We start from the raw sequence: 19370 nt of genomic DNA, 5'->3' as shown, positions 1-19370 counted from the left end.
TGTACCAACTTCTATACTAGAAGCTTTGTGGTAAACTCCATTCATGTATCATTCAGCTTGTGGCCTTTGGCGAGGAAGGCATTTGTAACCGAGTTTCGGTCATTTGATTCTACGACTTGCATTATATTCACTGATGAGAATATTTCTAAAACCGTGTCAAAGCTCTAGAAAATTATGGTAAAAATTCCACATCTTACATCAGAGAACTTCAAAACGGCAAGATAAAAACCAGGTTCATCTACAAATTCAGCCACATCAAAAGAATGATCAACTGCCACCTTCTGTAATGTCATCTTCTCGGGCAAATCAGAAATTATGACATCAGGATTTTGTTGCTGCTGCTGCTTTAAGACGTCCCTTCCTTGGGGATGGCTAATAACCACCCTTGCCCCTGTAGAAGCATCAGAAAAAGCTCAGAATTGCAAGTAGTAACATAATAGGAAGCAAGAGCACAATCTAAGGATCCACCCCCACCCCACAAAACACCCCCTTTTTTGACAGACACAACATTATGATTTGATACAGTTTCAATCACACCATCTCATCATCTGTACTATAAAAGATGTTTCCACTAGAGTAGCGCAATCTGAAGTAACCTATATATATATGTGTGTGTGTGTGTGTTTCTCAAAAAAAAAGTTAACAAATTGTATTATTAACCAGTTATAATTTCAAGGTTAAACCTTTTTAACATACCAAATTAATAAAACTTCACTAGGTTGAACTGAGTCAGGTAATCAGATGAAAAGAAAAAATCCAATATTTGTCCACATTAATTATTTTTCCTATCAATGAATATATTTAGATGTCTTGGGCGAAATCCTTTACCCACAAATAGAAAGAGTCCAATGCTACTTTAAAATGAAACTATTAATTTAACATTAATGACACCCACAACACTATCTAATAAAAGGTTACCTGGCAAACAAAGTTTTGCAAGAGCTCCAAAAACCTGGTCAAGATTAAAGGACAAAGCAGGAAGAAAATAGAGGAACACAACATCTAGTGGCCTCCACTTCTCTGGCACATGTATAAGTTCTCCTTGCCAACATTTAACCTTGTCATATTTTTCTTTGATGCCAGCTAACAGAAAAAGTGAATCGTGGACGACAAGCAAGAGTTGGCATTTTGACGAATCAACCAACTGATCTAAAAATCCTTCGGAACCAATTGAAACCAACACTTTAGAAGTTTCTTCAATCTCCCCTGCAAAAATAATGCGATCAATATTTTTGTTAAGCTCCTCTCTAGATATCAAATTATCTGAATCAAGAAATGACCAATCTTTTTCAACAAAGTCTTCGAAGTTAATTACAGATATTGCTCCCTCATTTGGGGGAATTGTAGCACCAATGGATGATTTATGAGCACGTAAAGGACAGTTTGATTTTAGTGCAGAGGAGAGAGAAAGTGGCAAGAGGCGGTGAACATATAAATTTTGTGGTTGTACTTGAAGACATGGTGTGAACTGCCGTCTATGTGATGGAAGGAGGAAAGAAGTAGGTGAATAGAGAGAATTCATGGAAGAAGATCTATGTATTCCTTTAAGAGACACTCTTGGTCTAAAATGGATGCTTTCAGCTCTATGCCTATATATGATAATGACAAAGGAACCAAAAGCTGTTACAAGCTAATATTTCCAAAGCTCATCTGTTTAACCTCTTTTCCACTTATTCTTGTAGCTCAACCATGCCCCTGAAATGATAAAGACAAATGTTGATGCTCAAAGCACTAATGACTTCAATTGTACTCAAATAACTTCAAAAATTCAGACCACTAAATGGTAGTTCACTGGTTATATATCTTCCCAAAGTAAAAGACGATTTTAACTAAATTTAATTACACACTCAACAAAGGCCAATCGCAATTATTAGTCATTGGAAAATTTAACCTATAACCATCCATCTACAAATTACACAAACACAATATCGCAAAAAAAAAAAAAAAGAAGAAGAAGAAGTTAAATTGCATACTTGGTCCTCAACCTTTGAATTATGTTTCAAAACTTTCCTTATACTCTAAAATGTTTTAAAATTTTTCCTTCTTGTCAATTAAAGGATCCAAAATGATGGCTTAGCAAAAACAATTCATGAAATGAGGTCACTTTGTTATGGCGTGAATCTTGTTTGTCATGTCAACAATTTTATTCATCACATGACAATAAGAACTTTTTGGAAACAATTTGGAAAGCATAGGACTAAAAATGAAACATTTTAAAATATACTGATGATTTTGAAATAAAACTTAAAGGTTGAATCTTCAGAAATGATAATAATAATCAAAGGTTGAGGATGGAATATGCAATTAATCAAAGAAACAAGAAGTAAAGAAGTGGGTGATTGTCACACTAAGATTGACTAAGTGGATGGACTCCAACAATCAACCAAACCCCATTACAAATAAGTTGTTAAAGACAAATCTAACACATCATCATACCCCATTATGACGCTTTCTATATGTATTAATAGTACTAGTTTCAAAATGAATATGTTTCATTTTCTATTCATAATATGGCTCGAAGCATATTATGATTTTCTTTTTCTTTTTCTTTTTAATCAAGAATAGTGCAGAAAGTTATAATATCAAGAGAATACGAATTGACTAAAAAAGGATGAAACTTTTAGCAAATTTAAGTTAACAAAGAACATTTGTGTATATAAATCTTTCCATTTAAGAAAAATAAAAAATAAAATGTCAATTAGAAAAACAAAGTAATTAACCCAACAAAGCAAGTTGTTGAAAATTGTTTTTGTTGAAAGTAAGTAATTAACCTACTGAAAGAAATAAGTTTTTGTGGACATTTTTCCTTCAAAATAATTTTCATAAACTTAGAAGAGTAGGTCTTTATTCGCTTGCACATTTCTTGTAGGAACACTTTGTGGCATGTCTGTCATTGTGCTATCCACCCTCAAGTATTATATATAGCACATTTCATCTATGGTCAATTGTTTTGTCAATGTGCCAGCCAACATTAACGCCTATATATAATGAAACTAATAGTAACCATACGAAAAAAACAAATCAGCAGTGTATGGTGTTTTCTTAGCACAGAGATAGCCAACAAATTAATTCATTTGAGATTCTAATTCAAAGTCTCACTTTAGCCACTGCATTCCGTAAACGATCAATAGAATCTTTTTAAATAAAAATCATGCGCAACAGCTACATAAAGATGGCCAAATCCCAATAACACTACCATAAATAACCTGTAATTATATATAAAAATTACATTCCCTTTTTTTGACTGACCACACAAAACTCATTACTAAAAATAATAATAATAATGCAATGATACAAAAAGAGAGAGGGGGGATGAAACATAAATTTGACATAGACCCCAGAAAGTAATATCGAAAACTGAAAGCATACTCAGAAACTTAAACTTCAAAGAGTCTCTCAAGTATATAGAGCCCCTAAAACAATTGGGGTATAAAACCATTATTGAGAGGGGAATATATTCTTAGATCCTTTCATAAATTAAAATAATAAACGAAATAAGCCTTTCACAGTCATCTTTATTATATTTCCGCCGAAACTAAACATGAAAATCACAATAACAAACTACAAAATTTTTACTAAAATTATAAACTTTGACACTTTCAATGATGATAACTATCGAACAGGTACAAGAAAAATTAAATTTGAAATCATAATGGAGATTAAATTATGAGCTTACTATTTCGATCAAATTTAACAGAAGATTGGAATAATTTTTTTTTTTAAAGTACCTCTCAAAATATGATTTTTAATAAAATTTAGCACCAACTTAACAATAAATTAAGGGTAATTAACAAATAAAATTTAAATAGTAAAGTCATTTTGGAAACATCATACAGCCAAGTTTCAACCAATATAATCAAATCCAACGACACCAATACATATTAAAAAAATTCATATAAGGTTAGCACAAAATGTTGCTTAGATAAGCATATCAAAGCACTCTGCAAAGTAGAAGTTTTGGCAAAGATGTGAAAAAGAATGGCTCACTAAATGGGTTGATAAAGTCACCTACTTAGTATTATTAGGTTGCAGCCAATTTGATCAACAGAACATTGCAGAATAAAGCTGAAAGAAGCAATAAAATCTTAAATTTTGGGCTATTTAAGTTAAATTTAATATTTTGAAAATATTTACAACAAAAAAAAAGTCAACGAAACTCTGGTCTTAGATTTTTCATCATCTGAACAAAAAAATTTTAAGTTTAGAGTATAAGTAAAAGATCAATTATACAAGAAATGAATAGAAAATTTAAAATCCATTGCTTGGGTATTAGGTACTGAATTTCATCTCGTGTGAAACTGAAACCCACACCACCAAAAACCCCAGCTCTGAACCGAACCCTACAATTTTACCTCTCACTCGTGTGAAATTTAGCAATGAATATTTCATCAAATTCAAACCTAAGAATGAACATGAACCTAGCTAGTAATGAACATGAACATGAACCCAGTGAGTGAAACTACATTAAACAAGAGAAGAGATGGGTCACTCATAGCCATGGCAACCAATAGCATCATAGAGGGAAGCAATCCAAAAGAGAGCTAACCTTCAGGCTTTGGCAAAGCTCATGCACAAGCTCGAGCTCAGTTGAGACTCTTTCACAGCAAAGCCAAAGATAGACTACTGAGAGTGATAGAGATAAAGATGATGAAGGGTTAGAAAAACCTCGCCTTGTCTTGTCGTCACACGTCACTCGTCACTTAGCTCTGGGACTTTGGCCCACTTCACTTGTGCTTTTTTATTTTCTGCTCCATTGTCTTATGGGTTACTTCTTAATTCTTATTATTCAGCCTGCCTGCATACTTGCGTAGAAGATTTATTATTAATTCCATCATTTGGTATTTTGGGCTGTTTAAATTATATTTTTTATTTTTTAAACCTTCAAATAAAATTTTATTAATTTGATTTTTCGAAGAGTCGTCATTGTTAACTGAAAATAACAAAAGATCTACTAAATTAAGCATGAAACTTTTTTCACATGCTAAAATCATATTTTCCTTCAGTTTTTTATTTTTATTTTTACTAGCGTTTAACCCGCGCAATGCGCGGGATCATTTTATGTAATAGAAAACAATCAACACAACATAAAATTCGTCAAATGCATGTTGTACAACCCCTTATTTGTCCTATACTTGCAATAATTCTATCTATAAAATACAATACAAAATATCATTCCCTTCATATGTTACAATAGTTTTCATCTAGAAACAAAATATCAAGCACATGATATATATATCAAGCAAACTAACCACAAACTAAAGGTTTTTTATGTTGGTTTTTTTTCTTTTAATAAGCCTTGGGTTTATAGAGACAAAACATAACCTTAATTCACGGCACATACTTTGAAAACATTTTTGTTTTTTACTCTTCATTCTCCAATGACAATTGCTCTTTTGGTTTCCACGTTAATATGTGAAGCTTATCACACCAATAATTGTGTGATCCAAGCTCATTTAAGTAAAACAACTTCAAATTGTTAATTACAATGGACAGAGTTAGAACCAATCAATCAATAAATAAACAAAACCAGTATTAAGATTTTTGATGAAAAATATGGAACAATTCTCACAAAATCTAAAGGTATATATTACAATGTCCTCAAATAAAATTTTAAAAAAATAATAATAATTTCGGCAAACATACACAAAATAAAATAATAGTTGCAAGAAACCATTGTTTGCAAGGGACTAAACTTAATTTTGTGGTGGGTATATATTACAAAGCAATTTGTTGGGAATTTTCTTGCATTCAACTCTACATACCTGCAAATAAAAATACAGCCTAAATAAAATCACATATTTTCATGCAACAATAATTGCACAGTTCCAATGCTACTTTTTTTTTTCTTATATATAAAAAAAATACACACCAAATAGAAAGGAGGAAACCAAAAAATTAAAAAAATAATAAATTAAAAACAAATAGACATTCTCTCGCTTCCCCACTCCGTATGTACTGAATCTAATTTAAGGAGATGAGAGACATCATCAACTAATTTGCTACCAACGACAATTGTTTCAAAGGGGAACCCAATCTAGAATTCTTTGAAATTATTTTTAGCATTGCCAGTAATTAGCTAATATCAATCAATTACTTTCAAACTAACTAAATTCATACATGCACTAAAGAATTAAACCTAGTATGTAAACATTATAAACTTAAAAATCAATGTGTATATAAATAATCTCAACGGGAAATACTTGTGAACTAAAGTATCTCTTAACTAGGACAGACAATTCAAAGAACTCAAAATTCCATTTATACACTTCTTTGATTATGGGAGTAAACATAGGGCATGAAAAAAAAAAAAGACACTTGTTTTGAAAATGACAAACTTGGCATCAACACATGATTTAGAAAAAATGACATTTGAAATCTTATAAGTTATAACCAATGCAGATTTGGTTCAAGGTATTTTTGAAGGTTGTGGTTTGAAAGAATATAGTTATTGATCTTCAAGAAGCTTACATGATAGTAACGATTACATTGTCCTTATTAGCTTTAATGTGAATATCAAGATCAACATACTATTGTAAAAGCTCAAGCTCATCAACGTTGAGAAACGTCAGCTTGTCTAAAGGCATTGCTTGCGTTGTTGTGACATAATAAACCACATTTTCGAATGATCAAAATCATCTAACTCAAAATTAACTTTAACATTCTAGATTATTGATTTTTTTCCCTCAATTTATGACAAAGTTCAATGCTAGGGGATAACCATAAGCACCAGCCCCTTTTAAACCCAAGCAGTTTTTAATAATGCCTGGCCTTTGCTCTACCAGTTGCACTATTTGGACTATAACCACAATAGCCAAGTATCAAAATAATCTGGAAAAATACATCTAGGCAAATATCATTCATCCACCAATCTTAGAAAAAACTGATAGATATACACATGCCTAATAAGCTCCAGAATGAACGGCTCGTCCTTTGTTTCTGCACAAATAAATAACCAAATTTCTATTATATGAAGTAATAAATTCCGTTTTGCAATCAACCATTGTATAACCTTGGTCTATCCTATGTAAAAATTAGAGAAAGACAACTACAATATAAGCAGCATGTTTCAACAAGTAGTAATATAATATAAGAGCTTGTGCCTTTTAAAATAGGCAAACAATGTCTCAAAAAAAAGGCAATCGAAATGCAATACTATTAACCTTTTTTTCCTAGAAGAACATCCACCTTTATTTGTGTGATATACGTTACATAATAAAGACAAAATTGGCTATATATTTACTTTCTTAGGCATTGCAAATCTGATCAGTGCTTTCAATATAAAAAACATAGCAATCTCAATTTAAAAAAAAAAAAAAATACTAATCGCAATGAATTTCATAAACAATCAGTCAAAACCAAATCTAACTCAAATAACTAAATCTGAATCTAAACCAATCCAACCAATAAATTCAAACCTAAATCATATTCAATCCCCAGATTTGAAAACGAAAAAGAAAAAGAAGACAATAACCAAAACAATAACTTTACCGATTATGGGGTAATGGGTATGCAGCCTATCTCTCTGTGCCTTCCAGACTATATCTTTGCATATGAAGATTTAAACAATTCTTTGCTTCTTTCTCTTTAATTGTACATTAGGATTTCAATCTTAGGAATTCCTATTCTTCATAGGAAATATTACATTAGTAAATGTAAAATATCAATTAAATTAAATTTAAATTAAAATAGAATTTCAATCCTTAACATCTCAGATATCTAATAAATGTTAAAATATCAATTTCTAATAAATGAAAGACATACGCCTTCGGAGTTCTCCATATATCAATATACGATAGTTACGCGAAGAAGCATCCAACTTTGATAAAACATAAGATCCTAACTTCGGGGACCATTCAAAAAAATAGAAGAAATAAACTAATAAAATTAAGGACAGAAAAAATCATTAGAATGATAAGAAATGAAATGGAACATCACCCCAGTTCATCAACCACCTAAAACAACAAAAGATACACCTAAGCCACTCCATATAACTACCTTTTCAAAAGACATAAGAAAGACGTGGAGAATAACATCCCTTAACTGAAATAATTACTTTCTCAACCTGCGAATATTTGGAAAATGGGTTAATCACAGCTCACCATTTTGTAAAATAAAACCAAAGACAATCTTTTACGTTATTGAGTTTTAGGTCCAGTTCGGAGTTATGTCTAAGCGATAGTCCACCAAAGTACTTAAGTCATACTATTAAATTTTGCGAAACAGAGACATTATCAGCTGCAATAAGTTTTGCTACGACATGGACCATTAATTACGGGGGACACACATGATGTAAAGTCCACTTACATGGAAGATCCAGGTTCATGCAATCTCCACGGTAATTGTAGAAAAATATGCACTCTGCAGCTAATGTTAAACCGAACCGTTGAACAAACTTTACCTATTTTTTACTTCAAACATTTTGAGTACGGATTTAGTTACGCCAATTTTAAAGCAACTATACCTTTTGTAGGCACAGTCATGGTTGCACATATATATGCATCTTTATGCAGGAATAATAGTAAGCTATTCACGTACACATACATAATATAGTCAAAGAAAATCTTGTACCAGAGACATTCCTTTTCTGAAATCAGTACACATCTCATACTCACGTTAAGGTATTAGATTCACTTAACAACAACAACCAAGCTTGAGTCCTAAAATTTTGGCATCAACTATGGATGCTTGAGTCCATTTAGATTACCATGTTACTTAGAAATAATTAATTGGTCAAGAAAAAAAAAATTTACAAAGTTTAATAATGACCCCAGCTATCTAACAATACATTAAAATTCAAAATTCGTCAAGGGCATGTTGTACAGCCCCTCATTTGTCCTACTTTCATGAATGCTATCTATAAAATGCAATATCACTCTATTTAAAATCAACTCCAATTATCTTTTATAGAATTTAAAAAATATATATCATATGTTACAATGGTGTCCATCTAGAAACAAAATACCAAGCACATAGTGAGCATCATATGTCGTTGAAAACACACAGGCACCAACCCGAAGCAAATTAACCACAAACTAAAGCCCTTTTATGTTGGGGTGATTTTTTTTTTTTTAAATGATAAGTTTTGGGTTTATAGAGATAAAACGTAGCCTTAACTCACAGCACATTGAAAACAATTTGTTTTTTCACTCTTCAATTTCCAATGACAATTACTCTGTTGGTTTCCCATGTTAATATCTCAAGCTTACCACACCAATGAGCCAAGCTCATCTAAGTAAAAAAACTTCAAATTGTTAACTGCATGCTAGATCCAAACGCAATGGACAGAGTCAGAACTTAGATTTAGTGGACTCAACGCCAAAAGTGAACTCTTGAACAAATGTAAACTACTTATGCAAATTGAATCAAGATGTAACTAAGCATATGAATTAATAAGTGGTTTGAAACTGAAGCATTAGCAACAATTAACTTTAAAAACCAACCCCAAATAGCAAGCCCACCCAAAAACTGAATGCACAATTTAGTATACTTGTATAAAATTAAAAATACAAAAATAAAAATCTATAAACATTCCTAACACCAGCCTCACCAATTACATCAATTGGCATACCAATCAAAATGTGCATAACCAAGCATTCTAGCCCTAACAACAGGGACAATGCACTTCATCTTCATTTCGAGCCTCATCATACCCATCAACACCACACCAATACCATTATTGATTGTCCCATAAGTAGCTCTCATACCTAAAAAGCCCAAAAATTTAACCCAAAACAGGCTAAAAAATAACACAATCCCTTCCAAAAACAAAGCAGCTACTTCTTTTTTCTCTCCCTAACTCTTGCATTTTTGTGGTTCTATTAGTCTAACTTAAACAACCTAAGATTGAAAATTGCATTAAGATTGAAAATAGTATGACACAAAACATAGAAATTAGCAGAGATCAAAATACTTGCAGCAAGTATGCTATTTAATAGAATTTGCAAATTAAAAAATTTCTCAAATGAGTATTAAAACCAAATTATGCTCAAGTAGAAATTGTCCATCAAAAGAATAATGCCTGCTATAAAAAAGCTTACCATAGATATAGGATGGCAAAATGCAGAGAAATAAGTTTCAAAGAACAAAATGCCCATTGTTCCTAATTTACTTGTCCCTGCAATACAGGAAAATAGAAGAGATTATCAGCATAAGAAAGAAGCAGATTTCAATGATACTAAGCAAGGAGGTAAAGGAAAAAAAAAAAAATAGGCAAGAAGATAGGTAAGCACCATGTTTACGGACCATTAAACTTTTTATATCAAGAACTTTCTCGCTCTTTTGAGATTATATACAGGATAGGGGGGATTAACAAAAATGACGACATACAATAAGTTGTGTAAAGAAGCATCAAAAATAGGGGGGGAAAAAGAACTAATTAAGCATATTAATAAATAAAAAATTCAAATGGGGTCTACCAAGTACTCCAACCAACCACAAAAATCAGTAACAGCTCGCTAGGTGTCTCTTATGAAAGAAAGAATTTAATTCTGTTTTAGGGGAAAAAATACTGATCAAGCACCAAAAAAGAAAAAAAGAAACTTGAGGAATATTAAGAGGAACAAACTACTTTCTATTCTTCTTAAATAGCATTTAAATTTACATATCCATAAATTGGGTTTTATGAAAATAGTCCAGAATATGTATAAAAAAATACACAAATTCAATAATTAATTATTTCACTCAAACAGCAAAACGCAACAATACCCATTTGGGACATACTTATACCTGTTGGAGAATAAGTCATGGGAAACCTAGTAAGCATTCCGTTTCTTTATAGTGAAATCCCAATTTTTTTTTTTTTAATTGTAGTAATCTATAAAACATAACAAAAGCAAATATAAAACCCGCAAGATAAAAACCAGGTTCATCTACAAATTCAGCCACATCAAAAGAATGATCAGCTGCCACCTTCTGTAATGTCATCTTCTCGGGCAAATCAGAAATTATGACATCAGGATTTTGTTGCTGCTGCTGCTTTAAGACGTCCCTTCCTTGGGGATGGCTAATAACCACCCTTGCCCCTGTAGAAGCATCAGAAAAAGCTCAGAATTGCAAGTAGTAACATAATAGGAAGCAAGAGCACAATCTAAGGATCCATCCCCACCCCACAAAACACCCCCTTTTTTGACAGACAACATTATGATTTGATACAGTTTCAATCACACCATCTCATCATCTGTACTATAAAAGATGTTTCCACTAGAGTAGCGCAATCTGAAGTAACCTATATATATGTGTGTGTGTGTGTTTCTCAAAAAAAAGTTAACAAATTGTATTATTAACCAGTTATAAGGTTAAACCTTTTTAACATACCAAATTAATAAAACTTCACTAGGTTGAACCGAGTCGGGTAATCGGATGAAAAGAAAAAATCCAATATTTGTCCACATTAATTATTTTTCCTATCAATGAATATATTTAGATGTCTTGGGCGAAATCCTTTACCCACAAATAGAAAGAGTCCAATGCTACTTTAAAATGAAACTATTAATTTAACATTAATGACACCCACAACACTATCTAATAAAAGGTTACCTGGCAAACAAAGTTTTGCAAGAGCTCCAAAAACCTGGTCAAGATTAAAGGACAAAGCAGAAGAAAATAGAGGAACACAACATCTAGTGGCCTCCACTTCTGGCACATGTATAAGTTCTCCTTGCCAACATTTAACCTTGTCATATTTTTCTTTGATGCCGGCTAACGAGAAAAAGTGAATCGTGGACGACAAGCAAGAGTTGGCATTTTGACGAATCAACCAACTGATCTAAAAATCCTTCGGAACCAATTGAAACCAACACTTTAGAAGTTTCTTCAATCTCCCCTGCAAATAATGCGATCAATATTTTTGTTAAGCTCCTCTCCGGATATCAAATTATCTGAATCAAGAAATGACCAATCTTTTTCAACAAAGTCTTCGAAGTTAATTACGAATACTGCTCCCTCATTTGGGGGAATTGTAGCACCAATGGATGACTTATGAGCACGTAAAGGACAGTTTGATTTTAGTGCGAGAGGAGAGAGAAAGTGGCAAGAGGCGGTGAACATATAAATTTTGTGGTTGTACTTGAAGACATGGTGTGAACTGCCGTCTATGTGATGGAAGGAGGAAAGAAGTAGGTGAATAGAGAGAATTCATGGAAGAAGATCTATGTATTCCTTTAAGAGACACTCTTGGTCTAAAATGGATGCTTTCAGCTCTATGCCTATATATGATAATGACAAAGGAACCAAAAGCTGTTACAAGCTAATATTTCCAAAGCTCATCTGTTTAACCTCTTTTCCACTTATTCTTGTAGCTCAACCATGCCCCTGAAATGATAAAGACAAATGTTGATGCTCAAAGCACTAATGACTTCAATTGTACTCAAATAACTTCAAAAATTCAGACCACTAAATGGTAGTTCACTGGTTATATATCTTCCCAAAGTAAAAGACGATTTTAACTAAATTTAATTACACACTCAACAAAGGCCAATCGCAATTATTAGTCATTGGAAAATTTAACCTATAACCATCCATCTACAAATTACACAAACACAATATCGCAAAAAAAAAAAAAAAAAAAGAAGAAGAAGTTAAATTGCATACTTGGTCCTCAACCTTTGAATTATGTTTCAAAACTTTCCTTATACTCTAAAATGTTTTAAAATTTTTCCTTCTTGTCAATTAAAGGATCCAAAATGATGGCTTAGCAAAAACAATTCATGAAATGAGGTCACTTTGTTATGGCGTGAATCTTGTTTGTCATGTCAACAATTTTATTCATCACATGACAATAAGAACTTTTTGGAAACAATTTGGAAAGCATAGGACTAAAAATGAAACATTTTAAAATATACTGATGATTTTGAAATAAAACTTAAAGGTTGAATCTTCAGAAATGATAATAATAATCAAAGGTTGAGGATGGAATATGCAATTAATCAAAGAAACAAGAAGTAAAGAAGTGGGTGATTGTCACACTAAGATTGACTAAGTGGATGGACTCCAACAATCAACCAAACCCCATTACAAATAAGTTGTTAAAGACAAATCTAACACATCATCATACCCCATTATGACGCTTTCTATATGTATTAATAGTACTAGTTTCAAAATGAATATGTTTCATTTTCTATTCATAATATGGCTCGAAGCATATTATGATTTTCTTTTCTTTTTCTTTTTAATCAAGAATAGTGCAGAAAGTTATAATATCAAGAGAATACGAATTGACTAAAAAAGGATGAAACTTTTAGCAAATTTAAGTTAACAAAGAACATTTGTGTATATAAATCTTTCCATTTAAGAAAAATAAAAAATAAAATGTCAATTAGAAAAACAAAGTAATTAACCCAACAAAGCAAGTTGTTGAAAATTGTTTTTGTTGAAAGTAAGTAATTAACCTACGAAAGAAATAAGTTTTTGTGGACATTTTTCCTTCAAAATAATTTTCATAAACTTAGAAGAGTAGGTCTTTATTCGCTTGCACATTTCTTGTAGGAACACTTTGTGGCATGTCCGTCATTGTGCTATCCACCCTCAAGTATTATATATAGCACATTTCATCTATGGTCAATTGTTTTGTCAATGTGCCAGCCAACATTAACGCCTATATATAATGAAACTAATAGTAACCATCCGAAAAAAACAAATCAGCAGTGTATGGTGTTTTCTTAGCACAGAGATAGCCAACAAATTAATTCATTTGAGATTCTAATTCAAAGTCTCACTTTAGCCACTGCATTCCGTCAACGATCAATAGAATCTTTTTAAATAAAAATCATGCCCAACAGCTACATAAAGATGGCCAAATCCCAATAACACTACCATAAATAACCTGTAATTATATATAAAAATTACATTCCCTTTTTTTGACTGACCACACAAAACTCATTACTAAAAATAATAATAATAATAATGCAATGATACAAAAAGAGAGGGGGGATGAAACATAAATTTGACATAGACCCCAGAAAGTAATATCGAAAACTGAAAGCATACTCAGAAACTTAAACTTGGCCAATGTAGCAGCAAAGCATAAAAGACCAAACTTTGGTTTTCTGTGACTTCATCATCACTCTTACATGGCTGGTATAATCTCTCTTTTGTTGAAGGTTTTTTTTTAATTTTAATTTTTTTGTGTTATAAAATTTTTCCATGATATTCACCTAAGTGTTATTCCAAATTTCCAATCTCTCCTTTTTTGTGCTTCTCTAATTCTTCAAAATTTTTTTTTGGGGTTTCTCTCTGTGTTTTAGATTTACACTGTAATTAATCAAGAATGAACGGTCGTCTAGAGCAAGACAAGGGATTTTTGAAAAGAGGAGGCAAACGATATTGTAATGTCCTTCGCAATAACATTTAAGGGACCATGAAGTATGTCATTCGTACATTTAGAGTGGCGCTGGCACAAATTATATCTTAGGTGGCGTCCTCAAGATCATATTGGAGAATGTGATTTGGGACATCCTAACCTACACAAAATATAGGGGTAAGACTGTCACAAACATGGACGTTTTATGCCCTCAAGGAGAAGGTGTGGTAGTATTAGACATATGCAAGTTAGAATTTTTATTCTTTTTTATTGTTTATTTGAAGCATGTGAAAGACTGATAAATTTTGATGAATTGTTGCTATGGAAGTTCTATTTTGTGTCCTAAAAACATTTCGAGCCATTTTGAACTTTTTTAATTATACTTTAAGCTATGTAGCTCTGTTGACAAAGAAAGAAATAAAGTGGCAGTGGCTTTCGCAAGTTTTGTTTAGACAGTACTGCTATTGTAATTTGATTTTAGGATGATCATTTGTGTTTTTCTCTCTTATTTTGGGTAAAAGTTAATAATTTGTATCAATTATAATTTGAGATTACTATATTTTCCAATCACAAAATACTTAGGAATGTGATAAGTAGAATGCGTTTGCAGGTGAAATAATTTTTCATCACACCCTTAAGTATTTTTATGATTGAAAAATGTAGTAATCTCAAATTATTAACTTTTACCCAAAAAATAGAAGAGCTTCTAAGCACGCTCGTAAGCGCATACTCAGAGGCTAGTAATTTATTATACAATAGTATTGCATAAATTGTACTAGTGTTATTAATTTTCGTTAACTTCACAGATTTTTTTTAATAAAATATCGTTTTTTTATTGTTATATATATATTTCTAAAATCATGTAAAATGTCATTTATACCCTTAGTTAAAAAAGAAAATTAGGGGGTGTTTGGTTTGATGAGTTTTGAGTTATATAACTCAAAACTCATCACTCAAAACTCAAAAACCGTGGGTCCCACTGAGATAAATTTTGTTTGGTTGAGTTTTCAGTTTTTGTTTTCATAACTCATATCTCAAAATTTTGAGTTATGAGAATGAAAACTAAGATCAGGTGGATGGGTGTTTTTAGTTTTTAGAATATGAGTTTCATGGCATTCTCGTAAATTAGTAGAACTATGTGGTCCCCACTATAATGACTTGTCACATCAAATATCAGTACCGTTGGAAGCTTTTTCATCTTCTTTACTTTTGCTTAATCTTCACATTACATACACCACCAGCCCCTCTTTGCTTTCCTCTCTTCTCTCTACATCCATGACTACACTTCCACCAAAATTGTTTGCTAGGACCAAGTTTCTAAACAGGCACAGGCAGCAAACACCAAGCCAAACTATTCCATGCTTTTAATGTTAATGTTACAAACATGGACATTTTATGCCCTCAAGAAGGTGTGGTAGTATCAAACATATGGGTTTCTAGGTTTGGTTTAAGTTTTAATTAGTTGTAGTTGTGGTTGGTTTTCTTTGTAATTTAAACTTTGAATTGCAATTTCCTGTAACTTAATGCAAGTTAGAATTTTTATTCTTTTTTATTGTTTATTTGAAGCATGTGAAAGACTCATAAATTTTGATGAATTGTTGCTATGGAAGTTCTATTTTGTGTTCTAAAAACATTTGGAGCCATTTTGAACTTTTTTTAATTATACTTGAAGCTGTGTAGCTTTGTTGACAAAGAAAGAAATAAAGTGGCAGTGGCTTTCACAAGTTTTGTTTAGACAATACTGCTATTGTAATTTGATTTTAGGATGATCATTTGTGTTTTTCTCTCTTATTTTGGGTAAAAGATAATAATTTGCATCAATTATAATATAAGATTACTACATTTTTCAATCACAAAATACCTAGGGGTGTGATGAGTAGAACGCGGTTGTAGGTGAAATAATTTTTCATTACACCCTTAGGTATTTTTGTGATTAAAAAATATAGTAATCTCAAATTATAATTGATGCAAATTATTAACTTTTACTCAAAAAATAAAAAAGCCCCTAAGCACAAGCGTAAGCGTGTACTCAGAAGCTAGTAATTTATTATACATTAGTATTGCATAAATTGTACTTGTGTTATTAATTTTCGTTAACTTCACAGATTGTTTTATGGAATATTGTTTTTTTTATTGTTATATATATATTTTAAAAATCATGTAAAATCATGGCAGCTGGATTCTCAAACCTAATAATTGAGGGAGATAATTCAAATGTCATGAGAGCACTTTGACATCTGCAGTAAATAATTCATTGTATGGACATGTAGTTGATGACATTAGATCTTATTTTTTGGGTTGGCAATCTGTTGGTATTAGTTGTGTAAAAAGGGAAGGGAACATGGTGGCTCATTCCTTAGCTAGATTTGCTAGGAACATTGTGGATGCTTTGTATTGGATGGAGGATGAGCCCCCACATGCGGTAGATGCTTTGCATTATGACCGTTTACATATTAATGAATGAGTGAATCATTCGTTTTCAAAAAAAAAAAAAATCATGTAAAATGTCATTTATACCCTTAGTTAAAAAAAAAAATTAATCACCCCACTTGGATCACTATAGTTCTATAAAATTGATCCTGCTAGCAACTTTCCAAATAGATCTTAAACTTGGCTATCATCAGTCACACGTTTCTTTCAGCAATGTGTGCAGTGTGCTGTGTTCTTACTTTGCAGCAACAATAGTTCATCATTTAATTTATAGAGGATTTTACTTATCAAAAGAAAAAGAAGAAGAAGAAGTAAGAACACAGCAATGTAGAAGAGCCATAAGCCTTTGGCTTGCGCCTGCTAATGGGTGAGTGACAGCAGTCATTTGTCTGAATTCCAGGTCACATGGATTAGGGGCACCCAGGTATCGTGCCTTGGACGCAATTGATGATATGTGTGAGTATTTCAAACCATTTAAAAAGTGCCCATCAAGAAGTTGAATTTTCTTAATAATGGATATATTATTATATGGATGTAAATAAAAAAAAAAAATAGTAGCAAGATATATATATATGTATATATTTACAAATATATTGTTAACTTCCCTAAAGTAAGTTTTATCATTCTTGAACTTTAAAAATTTTCTCCTATTAGTTCATAGACTATTAAAAATATTACACTTTTTGTCCTTTTGTCTATTTTCGTTAACTTTTATCTTGCATGTTTAACTAGGCAGTAGTGGTAATATTAGAGAATTTGACAGGTCCGACTTAGACTACAAAATAAATAAATAAAACATTTTTGAAAAATCATAAAATACAAGACCTATATGTAAAAATACGGATACCCCTTGAGGTTTGGGCCAGTTCATGAATGTCCCATAGGGTTTCAATTTTTCCTTTTAACTCCTTGAGGCTTTCATGTTCACCAAATTGACCCTTAGGATTAACTTTCATTAAATTTTATGAACAAAAATATGAAGTGATTAGTGACGCAAATCAATTAGCGAGTCTTCTTAATGCAATCATGTGATTTTCCCATCCGTAAGAGTCAACACAAGTTAGCCTCATAGGTCATATTGGTGGATATAGAAGCCCCAAGGAGTTATAAAGAAAAATTGAAACCTTATGAAATCTCTTTGCAACTACTTAAACCTCAAAGGGTATTTTTGCAACCACCCAAACCCCAAAGAGTGTTTTTGCATTTTGATCATAAAAAAAAAAAACACACACACACATGCGAGGTGAGCATTTGACATGAAACTATTGGTCACATGTACCATATGAAAATTTTCTTTATAGTTTAAGGATGAGAAAGAAGAAGAAGAACAATAAGAAGAAGATAGTTTTAAAAAATGTAGTGTTCCAATCTTTAACCAAATTATTCTAATTCCTAGTCATGAGACATCCCAAAAACTCTATGCATCGATAATGTAGTGAATGAAACTTGGGACCTCTAACCTCCTTCCAAGTTTATGGCACTTTTTTTTTGATAGAATATTATATATCTTTTGAGTCTATTGAATCTATTATTTAGTGTTCATTTGCATAGCTATGGAAATTATTTCAGTGCTACATTTTGCATTTTTTAGGGTCTCATTGCACTGTTCATGGGACCCATAAAAGTCATCCAAACATAGATTTCAATATAAATTTGAGTCCCACGGCACTATTCACACATTTAAAATTTATTTTGCTACAGTGTTTTTAGTTTTCAGTTTTCAACAATAAGCAGTATCTAAACAGACCCTTAGTGTCCTAAAGAAACATATATTATATGATTTAAACTTATAATGTGGTGGCTCCACGATTATTTCTTTTTAACCCTTTTTATGTGCTTTTTTAACTCTTTTGAAACTTTTTGTCCGGTGTTCATAGATCGATACCTTACTTCATCTATTTGACTACTTCAAAGTGTTAGGACATATTTTATGTAATTGGCTAATCTTTTGACAAAACGCACTTTACTTGTAATTAGGTAGATCTAGGATGGGTTTAGTACTTCAAGAAACAAGTGTTCAAGTTGAGTATTGAAGCCATATAAATCTAACCAAAAAACAAGTGAAGGAAGTGCTGGTCATTTAAGCTCAAGAGAAGCTCGACATAATCCTTTCTATTGAGATTTAATGTTGAAGCTTGACACAAGCTGTATCTATCAAGAATTACAAAATCAAACTTTTCAGATCTAATTACACGCATATTGTAATATATTTGTGTAGGGTTTCTTTTCTCACACCCCTATAAATATATAAGGCTTATTTTAAAGGCCGTTGCATTATGCACAGAATATGCAAAAGTGTATGCAAACAGAATACAAGCATATTGTAACCTAATTCATCATTCTCTTTAGGGAAGCTACTGTGTCTTTTCGCTAAGGGTTTTGTGACCAAGGAACTTCCTGATCTTTATTGTTGATAAGTTAAAGAACTTTGCAGCCAACGTCTTCCTCAAGTTGGTGAGTTAGTCTAAACTCACCAAGGAGCATTCATTATTATAATTCCTTAGTCTAAACTTTTTGACCAATAATCTTATTTTATATATGACAAAATTACACCACACTACAAAAAAAAGTACCTATAGTGGCATTTGTAAAACGCTACTATAGGTCTTAAAAACGCCATTATAGGCCCATTTGGGCTATAGCA

The 19370-nt window shown here is 31.8% G+C and overlaps 1 protein-coding gene and 1 pseudogene across 1 annotated transcript; both read right to left on the bottom strand.

Annotated features, from left to right (window-relative positions):
- Nucleotides 1-16: 16 nt before the first annotated feature.
- On the bottom strand, nucleotides 17-2969 carry LOC142611285 (uncharacterized). The gene is made up of 2 exons (XM_075783379.1): nucleotides 919-2969; nucleotides 17-391 (listed from the first exon to the last, which is right to left on the bottom strand). Exons 1-2 carry the CDS (start codon nucleotides 1520-1522, stop codon nucleotides 165-167), a joined length of 831 nt encoding a protein of 276 aa, XP_075639494.1. The 5' UTR covers nucleotides 1523-2969; the 3' UTR covers nucleotides 17-164.
- A 6586-nt stretch (nucleotides 2970-9555) lies between these two features.
- Nucleotides 9556-12045, bottom strand: LOC142634536 (uncharacterized; annotated as a pseudogene).
- Nucleotides 12046-19370: the final 7325 nt, after the last annotated feature.

Source organism: Castanea sativa, chromosome 1, assembly GCF_040712315.1.
Source record: "Castanea sativa cultivar Marrone di Chiusa Pesio chromosome 1, ASM4071231v1".
NCBI lineage: Eukaryota > Viridiplantae > Streptophyta > Magnoliopsida > Fagales > Fagaceae > Castanea > Castanea sativa.
Note: the sequence above shows the minus strand (reverse complement) of the source record. Positions and strands in the feature narration are given on the sequence as shown.

Coding starts and splice junctions, on each gene's coding strand:
- LOC142611285 (XM_075783379.1), bottom strand. CDS start 1,522: ATGAATTCTCTCTATTCACCTACTTCTTTCCTCCTTCCATCACATAGA. Junction 392..918: donor TGCAAAACTTTGTTTGCCAG/GTAACCTTTTAT, acceptor ATGCTTCTACAG/GGGCAAGGGTGGTTATTAGC.